The 10874-nt window shown below is 48.3% G+C and overlaps 1 protein-coding gene and 1 long non-coding RNA gene across 3 annotated transcripts; one reads left to right on the top strand and one right to left on the bottom strand.

Annotated features, from left to right (window-relative positions):
- On the bottom strand, positions 1-7473 carry LOC130251757 (uncharacterized). 2 transcript variants are annotated; one of them, XR_008840227.1, is made up of 4 exons: positions 6463-7473; positions 5737-5796; positions 2337-2470; positions 1-804 (listed from the first exon to the last, which is right to left on the bottom strand). It is a non-coding gene; the product is annotated as an uncharacterized LOC130251757 (long non-coding RNA). The 2 variants fall into 2 exon arrangements; XR_008840226.1 differs by having other exon boundaries at positions 5737-7473.
- Positions 7474-7621: 148 nt separating this feature from the next.
- LOC130251183 (serine/threonine-protein kinase pim-1-like) lies at positions 7622-10443 on the top strand. Its single transcript, XM_056487621.1, has 3 exons — positions 7622-8076; positions 8286-8459; positions 8736-10443. Exons 1-3 carry the CDS (start codon positions 7749-7751, stop codon positions 9068-9070), a joined length of 837 nt encoding a protein of 278 aa, XP_056343596.1. The 5' UTR covers positions 7622-7748; the 3' UTR covers positions 9071-10443.
- Positions 10444-10874: the final 431 nt, after the last annotated feature.

Raw genomic sequence — 10874 nt, 5'->3', positions numbered from 1 at the left:
TGAGACTACAAAAATTGTTAGGGACCTGAAGCACAGTGCCTCTGAGGGGAGACAGCTGGGCTTGGGTAGTCAGGTGAGAGGAAGGCAGAGGGCACATCTCCCAGGAGCCTGTGACTGCTGTAAAGGCAGTGACAGACATGAGAGCAAAACTCCTGCATCATCAGGCAATGCAGCAGGGATCACAACCCTAGAATGCAGCTTGGGAGGTCCAGAAGTAGTTCTTAACAACAGGAAGGTTTAGTCTCCTGAAATACAACTAGCCTTTAGATTTGTCTCTACACTTACCCACCCAAAGCACCTTGCCAGAATAAACGAAAAAAAACAAACAAAAGGAAGAAACAAAACCCCAAACAGCCCAAACCCCAGACACAATACTAATTGTATCTCCATCCTAATCACAGCAGAGGAACACAATGCATGAATCCATCTCAGCTTGCCAAGTTGCAAATGCTTGTCCAATGTAGCATCTGAAAGCAATTCGCAGTAATTTTCTATAAAAATACTTCACTGTCAGATCAACAGCAATGAGAAAGCCTTGAATTAGACCACCCCCCTCCTAGCCCACAAATACCTTTTGTATAGACTGAAAGAACTGCTAAGAGCTTTCCCATTTTGGTAACATTTTTCCACCTGTTTCTTTGCAGGTAGACATCATTCTTAGTTGTTCATCCACTTGGCAAGTTTTTCTGTCTTCCACACTGTGCCCTTGGAGTAACACTACCAAGTGAGGAAAAACATTCTTTTTGCTAGAAGTCTCTTCTCTTCACATGAAAAAGCTAAATACCCAGTAGACACATGCAAGAGCTGCAAATAAATAACACAGAAAATAGTTTATTTTCCACTCCAGGAGATCTCTATAACAACATTTCAAACTCACCAAAAGTAAGCTTTAAAGTAATGCTGGAAAGCACATGAGAAAATATACATCCAGCTCTCAAAAAGAACAGAAAACCTCTTCAGGCAAGGTGTCCTCCTAAAAATATTCCTGAAGGTGAAAATCCATTTACATTTAATATCACCACATTTGGTTTTGCAGTTTCATAAAATCATTTAGGTTGGAAAGAAAACCATTAAGACCATCCAGCCCAATCATTAATCTAACGCTGCCAAGTCCACCACTAAAACATATTCTTAAGTGCCACATCTACCCATCTTTTAAACACCTCAGGGTTGGTGACCCAACCATTTCCCTGAGCAGCCTGCTCCAATGCTTGACAAACCTTTTGGTGAAGTCTTTCTTTTCCAAAGAAACTCCTCTCCATACCAAGAGGCTTTGATTAAACAAGGATTTGGGGACCCTTATCACATAACACAATTTTACAATACAAAGATTTGAAAGACTTCTAGGCATCTTCCACCTCTCCTAAAATGAAAGAGAGAAAAGCAGTACCTTAGGACACCCAAAGAAAGTGAGGTGAGCTAACAAATGGCACGTGATTTGCTCTAATCAGCAGGGTTCCACTGGACCACTGCCATACTGGTTTTCAAGTGTATCAGGATTTACATTATGAAGATTAGGTGTTCATCCTGTTCTGTCTATGCAGAACTCAACACCACTGACACTTCAGATGCCAGCTGCAAATAATAAAACACTTAAGCATGTCAAGCATCATGGCTCTACTCAGTAGCCTGCACCTCCAAACAGAATTTAAAATCTCTAACTTCATAAATGGGATAAATGGGCCCTAACTTAACTCCCAAACATTTCTAACCTTAGGAGTTCTTTTCATGAGTTTAGCAAGGACAGTGGATCCAGCTTTTCCACCCTTGATATTCTTTCATGGATCAGAGGCAATATCACCGTCAAACCCCATTTTTGGGTTGCATGAGCCTCACACCAGTCTGCAAATGAAAAACTTCCCAGAGCAGAAAAAACTTCTCAGGTTGAAAAGGCAATTTTGAAGCTGGCATTTCCCTTTGAAAACTTTAAAAAGGTCTGCCCTTTCTCTGTTCCACTGATCCTTAATGGCTTTCAAACTCAGGAAATGGGAAAATTGACCATTGTTTGCAATCCACTCTTCTTAGTATATGAGGAAGAATTACACTTGGCTTTGAAAGCAGGGAAAGAAAACTACCCTGGCTCAGTTCATGGCAAGTGGATTAAACAGTCTTACTGGTGGTGCTCTCATGGTGATGAATTCCCTTCCTCACCTCCAACTCCCCAAGATAATATTTTGCTTAGGATGGCCCAACAGAGCAAATCAGAAAAGGACAGCCCAAGGGAATAATGATGAGTGCAAGCTGACATAAGATTCTCCTGCCATTCTAGGGGGCTGCCTCACCTTCACCATACTGCTACCACATTCCTGCATTGGGTGAGTGAGATCAACACTTACTGAAGATCAGTCCTACAGAAGGGTCTTCTTTCCAGCCACGAAATGAAATAAAAGAGCAGATGGTTTGAAGTGCCCACTTGCAGGAGCCCACTATTGGCTTGGCTCAACTCTCAGGCAAAACGACAGAGTGAGAGCTGAAAGAAAACATCTAAAATCAGATCAGGTGGTGAGCTGGATATTCCAATATACAGTAACAGAAAGGAAAATGCACACCACTGTGTTCTGATCTGAGATCCTCCCTGCCAAGGGGGGCTAGTGAAAGCCTGCTAGTGAATCTGCAAGGAAGGCCTATGATTTCAGACAAGCAGCCCTCAGCCAAGAAAGATTATTGCTTTATTTGCCTGGCCATGCTTTAACCTTGTCCAGGTCATCCTTTCCTCTTTCTCCTTTCTGTTGTTACCATGCATTGTAAAGAATATTTGTGAGTGTGGCCCATGCAACAAACTCACTCCTTGTTAGCTTGCACTGCCACTTCCTCAGCTTGCAAGACAAGCCACAACAACCTCCACAGCACAAGGATTCAGACTTCCCCAGCCTGCATAGGATCAGACCACAGAGGTGGACAATCTTTGGAATAAAGCAAACCTGAAGCCGAGGAATGTCACAAACCATCATGACATTTACACGAAACGCCAAGCATATGAAAGGTCACACTTAGCTCTCCATTTCCTGAACAGTATTCAGTAGAAGCTGTATGTCTGTGATCTTCAGCTTCTTCCCAACACAATATCCAAAATCCCAGAGTCAAAGCTTTCTGCAGACAATGGCAATGCTGCAGAATAAAGGCAGGTCTTTACTGTGGAAGCCCAGGGTGTTCCCCTGGCCTCCTTGGGGGTCTCAAAACCCCCCTGTCGAGGGTCTCAAAGACCCCTGAATGAGACCCAGGTGTCTCACACGCTGAATTCATACCCTTGAGAGAAATTACCAACACAAAGGGAAGAGAAGCAAGCCACAAGAATGAGTAAAATGTAAATTAGACTGTTAGAATGTAGATAAATAGACTTTTGGGAATGTTTGTGATAAGGGGCACATGGCCAACATGGAGAATTTGGGGCATGGATACTTCTTCCTCCTTCTTCTCCGTGTCATCCATGCTGGGTGACATGCTGGCACTTTTGGATTGGATGGGGACAAAGTTTAACAAAGTTGTATTGTATTGGAAAATAATTGTATATACCTAGTATACGTAATTTAGACTATAAAAGATAAGTCCTGCCTTTCTCAGGCAGATTCTGCCCTGGACGTCTGGCAAGCAGACCACTCTTCACTGGACAAAGCATTCCTGAGATAAGAAACAATAAACAACCATGAAAAGCTCTAAGAACAGCCTCCTGCAGTCTCTCATCAGCAGGCATCGGAAAGAACTGGATTCCAGACCACCTTTATGTCCTCCTGAGGTGATATCAAGTCTAAGGAGACACCTCGGGTACCTGGTACAATCTGAGAAATGAGCAGCAGCTATGCCCTTGTTCACCTTGCAAAACTGCCTGCCAGCTCTTCCATGGGCTATGCAGCCAGGTTCATCCTCACAAACAGCACCCTAAAGCCACCAGCCCAATGCAGACTGGGAAGTGAAAAATGCATGAGAGTGTGGTTGAGCTTGCAGGTTCCCCATTATTAATGCTGTGAGAGTATAACTCTCCTAACAGTGGGCTGCATGGTTGCAAATCAATTGCTGCTTCTGAACATTTAGTACATCTTTGCAAGCAAAATGCAAAACAAGAGCTAATGTTCAGAGCACTTCACTTAGCACAGATGTTCAACAACACACAGACAAATGCCATGTTAATTCCTCTTCATCCCGTTTTCTCCTCCCAAGGATCTGGATACAGCCCAAATCACTTGGCATCTGTCAGAGCCAGAGTCTGTCATGTATTTCCCCGGAGTTTCTGCATCCTGGGAACCATCAGTTCTCTTGGCAATGGTGCTGCACTGCACCCTTGTGATGATGAAGGCTGGTCACATGCCAGGCTGTGCTGGCCAGAGTGTAGCCAGCATGTGAAAGGGCAAGATTAAGGATCCTCCATCCTTCCAGGTGCTCAAAACTGACTGGACAAGGCCCTGAGCAACCTGACAGAGCTTTGGAATCAGCCTCACTCCCAGCAGATGAGAGGGTGAAAGACCTCCAGCAGTTCCTTCTCACCTAAACCCCACTGTGAAGCTATGCCAGCCTTTCCAGAACTAGAGATGCTTCTTGGATCAACACTTGCAACAATTTTATCTACAAGGACAAATAACTTGCAGTTCTTCTTTAAACATACAAAAATAACAGCTTCTGGCCAGTGATAGAGACAGCAAGTATTTGTTGCATATTAGAAAAGCTTGACATTAAAGTAACTTTCATTATCCTAGACATCAAAGTCAATCACATCTTTTAAGTAAGAAATCAAGCTACATATATTGTTATTAACAGAAAATAATATTTCTTACCATTCCTGTAAAAGTAAATGTTGCAGTGTAGCAAAAAAATAAATATGCATACTTCTTCACCTATGCACATGGGAAAAACACCTTGCTTTTGTCTGTCATTAATTTCTTATATAGGACTTATCTAGACACAGCTTTGAGGTTATAAAATTATTTCATAGTAATAACCAGATGAGGTTATAAAACTATTTCCTTTCATGAAATAAAACAGATTCCACCTTTTAGGAGAAACACATCTTCATTTAAAATACTACTGCAAAACATCAACAGTTCAACACTGAGCTTTATGATCTCATGTGGTACATTTAAGTTACAAGCAACATTTTGTCTGGATTTGCTTTGTGTTCCCATTAGACAGATAAAACCCTCTCATTATATCTATTTTTTTATGATATTTGCAAGTTTACCATAATGATATAGAATGAGCATAAAGCCACCATCAAGTTAATCTTAGGTCAATTAAGCCCCATGAAAACAAAGACACAAAATGGGATCACACATTTTTATTTGTTGCCCCACAAAGCTGTTAAAATGTCATTCAGAGTCCTCATCTTTCAGCAATGGATCTTAACCAATGACTTTAGTTTATTTACATGCTGAATTTTACGTGAATTTGATTTTGAAGTAATTGCTTTTTATTCAAACAAGCCTATAAACTAAAATATTTTGCTTAAAATTAAACAGTGGTTTAGGGTTTTTTTCCAATTCGTGGTGGTGTCTCATAAAAATTACATTGATTTATCCTGTTAAGTAGAGTTGCAAGTTTGCAGGAGTTCCTTTGCTTCTATGTTTGTGGATTGAGTGTTAGAAACCTGTTTATGGTACTTCTCTTAGCCTTTCTGGGAATTTCAAGGAAAGGAGATCTCTTAATTTCTCCCTTTGTGTCTTTGTGCAAAAGTTGACAGATCCACCCTCAGCCTGAGAGTGTTTGTTCTTTGAATCAGCTCTGCCTTATGGCAGCTGCTTTGCTCACCTGTCCAGCGACGTCAGCAAGACAAATCCATCACCTCTTTTTTGTTCCTCCATGCTGGGGCTCCAAAAATAAAAGAAATGTTAACAGTAAAAACACATTCATTAGCACTAGATTTGCCTATATTCTATTGCATTTTTCCAAAAAGATGCTATTAGAAGTCAATACAAAACAACAATTTAATGTAATCACAGGATACAGCCTATGGGGTAATGCACAGGAAATTAATGTTGTGAGGACTTAATGTGAACAAAACTCTAGTGAATATATAGTACATGACTAAAGCAACAGCAGTGATAATTTTGCTTACAGAAAGTTACTTACCACAGGTAATAAAAATGTTTGCTTAAGTTACATTTACCATAGCTGAAGAAAACCTTATCAGAGACACAGTTCCTGTCTCTTGTGACTTGAAAGCTGTTTTGGGAAGTGGGTGTAAAACCTCCCCAGTGGGTGGATGGAGAACATATTGCACTGCCTGTACACAACTGTTTTCTGCTGTGGAAGATCCTCAGTATTAGAAGAAAATACTATCAGAGTGCTTTGACATTTCTAATATTTCAGAAAATCTTAATCAGTGAAAAAATTTTTTATGAGACTTTCATTTTTCCACAGCCATTCTACTTTTTTGTATATAAAAAGTAAACAATCACAATGTTATGGAATATCATGAAAATAAAATATTTTTTTGCTCCATCATGAGACTGGGGAAAGACTTAAAAGAAAAACCTGAAATTGCAGTACTGAAATTGCAGCATGGATTGGTGCTCCAGTTGCGTTTCTTGAGGGGTGTATGCAGGTGTCATGTTCCCATTATGTCAGTATCTCATCCATCTTTCTCCTCAAAACACCATCCAGCGCTGTAGCCAAGTGTTTCAAGTAATTTTCCTCGGTACTTTGACGCAATTTGTTCCCCTGCCACCTGAGCAGGGATAGGGAAAAACACGATCCGTTTGCAGTCACAAGCAGAGGGATTACAGCAAAACGATCGTGACTTTCCCAGTACTGCAGATGCAATTGCAGACGCTTGGTGGAGCAGGATGCTTACAAGTCGCTTCTCACCGCGCACTATTAGTACTGCGTGTTCGTAAAGAAGAGCTCACACTGCTGTTGGAAAAGCAGTTTTTCACTACAACCACTTCATTCTCTGCCTCTTCCCTGCACAGAGGATGGTAAGACGACAATGGTACAGTGACCTCATGTACCCTCCAGTTTCGCTCTCGCCCTCAGATGAAAAAAAGAAACCTGCATATGGAGGTGCTCCGCCGCAAAATAACTAGGTGTAAATTCGATATTCAGAAAAAAACTCCTGACTGCGAGGGTGGTGAGGTGCTGGAACTCTGCTGCCACGACCTCTGGAAGCTTCTCTAATATGAGTTAGTTCGGGCTTTTGTTTGTTCGTTTTGTTCCGCGGGGCGGGCGGCGGCTCCTCCGCTGGGTTCCCGAGGCCACGGCGCTCCGGCGGCTCAGCAGCAGCAGCAGCAGCAGCGGCAGCGGCAGCGGCAGCGCCTCTCTCGATCATTTTCCGCTCGACTTCCAGCTCGTTCTCCGTCCCGTTGTCCCGCTCCCACTCCCTCTGCTCGTGTCCCGCCCGTGTTCCGCCGCTCCCAGCCCGGCTCATGCCGCGCCCCGCAAGGCGCCCGTGGCCGAGCCGGCCCCTGCCCGGCGCTCTCCGTTCTGGCTGCGGCGCCTTTTGAAGAGCTTCTGACAGAGCTCCTCGCTCTGCTGGTGCAGGTGCTGGAGCAGCACCGTGTTTTAGCTCGGCCCGGCGCTGGCTCTGGCCCGGCCCCGTCCCCGAACGAGGCCCCTCCCGCGGCTCCGCCCGCAGCCGCCTCGCAGCCGCCCGGCTCCCGCCCCGTCGCCGGCAGCTTCTCCGGTGCGAGCCCCGCCGCCCGTCAGCTCGGCCGGAGCCCGGGGCGGCTCGGGAAGCAGCAGCGCCCGGGGCGGGCGGGTGGCCCGGGCGGAATGGCGAGAGCGCCGTGCCGTCCGCACCCCTGGAGCTGGTGCTGCACTGGATGGTGTCGTGCCCTGGCTTGGGCAGCGTCGTGCGGCTCCTGGATGGGTTGGAGCTGCCCGACGGCTTCGCGCTGGTCATGGAGCGTGCGGAGCGCTGCCGCGACCTGTGGCACTTGCTGGAGGCGGGCGGGTCCCTGCCAGAGCCCGTGGCGCGGGGGCTGTTCCGCCAGGTGCTGCAGGCCGTGCAGCACTGCACCAGCCGCGGTGTCCTGCACCGCCGCATCAAGGCCGAGAACGTCCTCGTTGACCTGGCCAGCGGCGAGGCGAAGCTCATCGATTTCGGCTGTGGCACGATCCTCCAGGACACCTTCTACACCTGGATGGCAGGTGAGCCCAAAGCCGGGGCCCTGCCGGGCAGCAGAGGTTCTCCCCTTTGCTGACACAGGGGGAAGACAGACGGAGGGAGGGAGGGGGAATCGTTCTTCAGCCGGCTGCAGCCAAGCTGCTTTTCGGCGGGGGCAGGGGCTGGCTGTTGTGGAGCTGACTGGGAGGGAGGGAGCAGCATCGGCCTTATGAGCTGTGCCTGTGTCCCATAGGAAGGCGAGAGTATTACCTGCTGGAGTGGATCCTCTTGGGCTGCTACCACGGCCAGCCAGCCACCATCTGGTCCCTGGGACCTTCACATCAGCTGGTGTGGAGGCACCTTCCTTTCAAAACCAGAGAGGGCATCGTACAAGGCCAGCTCTTCTTCCCGCCCCGGGTGTCTCAAGGTGGGGATGTGCCTTCAAGGCACGGGAGCAAGAACGGGTTTGGGAGTGGGCAGCTGGCACATCAGCGTCCTGCTCTTGCAGCTAGGGAGGAGTTTGATCTCCTGGGCTTAGCAGGAGGAGGCGGCACGTGTGCCTCTGTGCTGCTCACCTCTGAAAGGGAAGGTGGATGGGAAGCTTTGGGTGCAGCTCTGAGCATTCCTGTTGTGGAGTGGGAACTGTGGAATCTGGGAGAGCATGGCCAGGAGCTGACCAGAGGTTTGTGGTTTCTCTCTGCAGAGTGCCAGCACCTCATCAGGTGGTGTTTATACATGGAGCCTGCAGACAGGCCATGCCCGGAAGACCTTGTAGAGCATTCTTGGCTGCAGATGCCCCACGTGGTGCAGGAGACAGCAGAGATCCATCCCTGTGCACAGTTGGATCCAGGAGCCCAGCAAGGTCCAGCTGCTGGCGTCTCGTGGTGCTCAGAGAAATGCCCAGAGCGTTTCCCTGCGGCCGTGGCGTGGAGCAGAGAGCGCGGCCCAGGAGATGCTTCCGCGGGTCCCCGGCGAGTGGTGGAGGGAGCGGCTCAGGGCTCCCCGTCCTATTGGAGAAGTCGTGGCACAGGGCGGTGAAGTTGCCCCGGAGTGGAAAAGGGGAAACATCCCCCTGCAGCTCAATGGCATCGCGATGTCCCCGCAAGCCGAGGCACAGCTGGCGTGTTCTTGTGGAGCACGATGCGGAGCCGGAGAACGCCATCCTCGAGCTGGCCGCTGGCGGAGCGAAGCCGATGGGCTTTGGTTGCGGCCCCTTCCTGGAGGACACGCTCTGCACCCTGGGGAAATCAAGATGAGTCCCCAGCCGGCGCAGGGGCGGGGGGATGCTCGTGCTTCCAGGCACGGCAGGGCTCGGCCTGGCCACGCGCCGCACGTTCCCCGCTCGGCGGCAATGGGGAATATCGATGTCTCCGCCGCCCGCCCAGCTGCTTTTTGGCGGGACAGGGGACGGGTGTTGTGGAAAGGGAGCCGGCTCCTGGCCTCTCTGACAGCTTCTGCCAGCATGCCTGCCACGGGCTGGTGTGGGGGCAGCCAGCCTGAGCAAAGCATCCATCTGTGTGGATGGTGAGCGGCAGAGGGGGACGGGTTCTGGAGCCAGGCCCCGGCTGCTCTGCTTTGCAGGCCCTTGAGGAAGGGATGGGCTTAGGGGTGGGAAGGGTGGGGTTTTTCCCTACCCATGGAGAGGTTTCATTATCGCATGGAGTGGTCAGACCCTCCCTAAGCCTGTGAAACGGTGATAACCTTTGGCACTTTTTCTTGTTTCCAGATCTTGTTTGGAATTGACTTTCATGCAATTGTTCTTTTGTATTTTCCAGGAAGATTGCACCTGGTGCCCGGACGGGGTGGGGAAGTGCCGGCACCATCCATGGAGTCCATCTAGTGCCGGCACTCCCCCAGGGGACCACGGTGTGCGGGGACATCCCCTTCAGGAAGGACGAGGACCTTGTGTGGGATCAGCTCCTCTCCTGGCAGCAGATCTCCAGAGGTGGGTACCCAGTTCCACAGCACAGGTGGCAAGGAGTGCTTGGGGCAGAGGGCAGCGGGTACATGAGAGTCTCACTCTTGCAGCTGCTGAGGAGGTTGCTGTGCCATGCTTAATCAGAAGAGGTGGAGTGTGGCCTGCCATGCTGCTCTCCTCTAAAAATGGGAGCATGGGTCGGGAGGTTTGGGCTCTGAGCACAGGCAGCAGCTCGGCCCACGCACAGGCCGTGGTGGGACACAGGGGACAGGAGCCTGCTCTGACTGACCGTGGCTTTCTGGTTTCTCTGCCCAGACTACCAGCACCTCATGCCATGGAAACGGCACCGCTTGGCCGGCCAGTCTGGGAGGGCTGGAGGGTGGCGGGTGTTCACTTTCTGTCAAAAATAAACCTTTTTCTTGTTATTATCATCATCACTGGAGTGTTTCTTTCATCCTTTTCCAAGCTTTTGGCCTCCCTTCTTCCAGAGAAATCCTTTTCTTTCCTTCCTCAGATATAGAGGAAATTCTGGCCGAACAAAGACATAATATCTTCATTGAGAGTAAAATACGCAACCCTGTATATGGCTTGGAGAATGGTGACGTTGAGCTATCCCTGAAAGAAATATATGGGAATGAGTCATAAAGTAACAACAGTAAGCGGAGGGGAAAGAACCATAAAGTAACAACAGTAAGCCAGTACCATAAAGTAACCACATGAAGGGGATGGGAAGGTGCATTAAAGTAGCGAATAAGTAAATAGGCGTGCAGGGAAAGTGTAGCGAAGTAGCAAATATGTGAAACACAAGTGACTAGACAAGGCTACTAAGGGGTGGGGAAGATGCTGTAAAAGCCCGTGAAACCAATCAGTAAGTAACAGCTAATATGTGGACAGTGCTTAATAACCTATTGTATGCTTGGTAGA

This window comes from Oenanthe melanoleuca, chromosome 3 (assembly GCF_029582105.1).
Source record: "Oenanthe melanoleuca isolate GR-GAL-2019-014 chromosome 3, OMel1.0, whole genome shotgun sequence".
Lineage (NCBI taxonomy): Eukaryota > Metazoa > Chordata > Aves > Passeriformes > Muscicapidae > Oenanthe > Oenanthe melanoleuca.
Note: the sequence above shows the minus strand (reverse complement) of the source record. Positions and strands in the feature narration are given on the sequence as shown.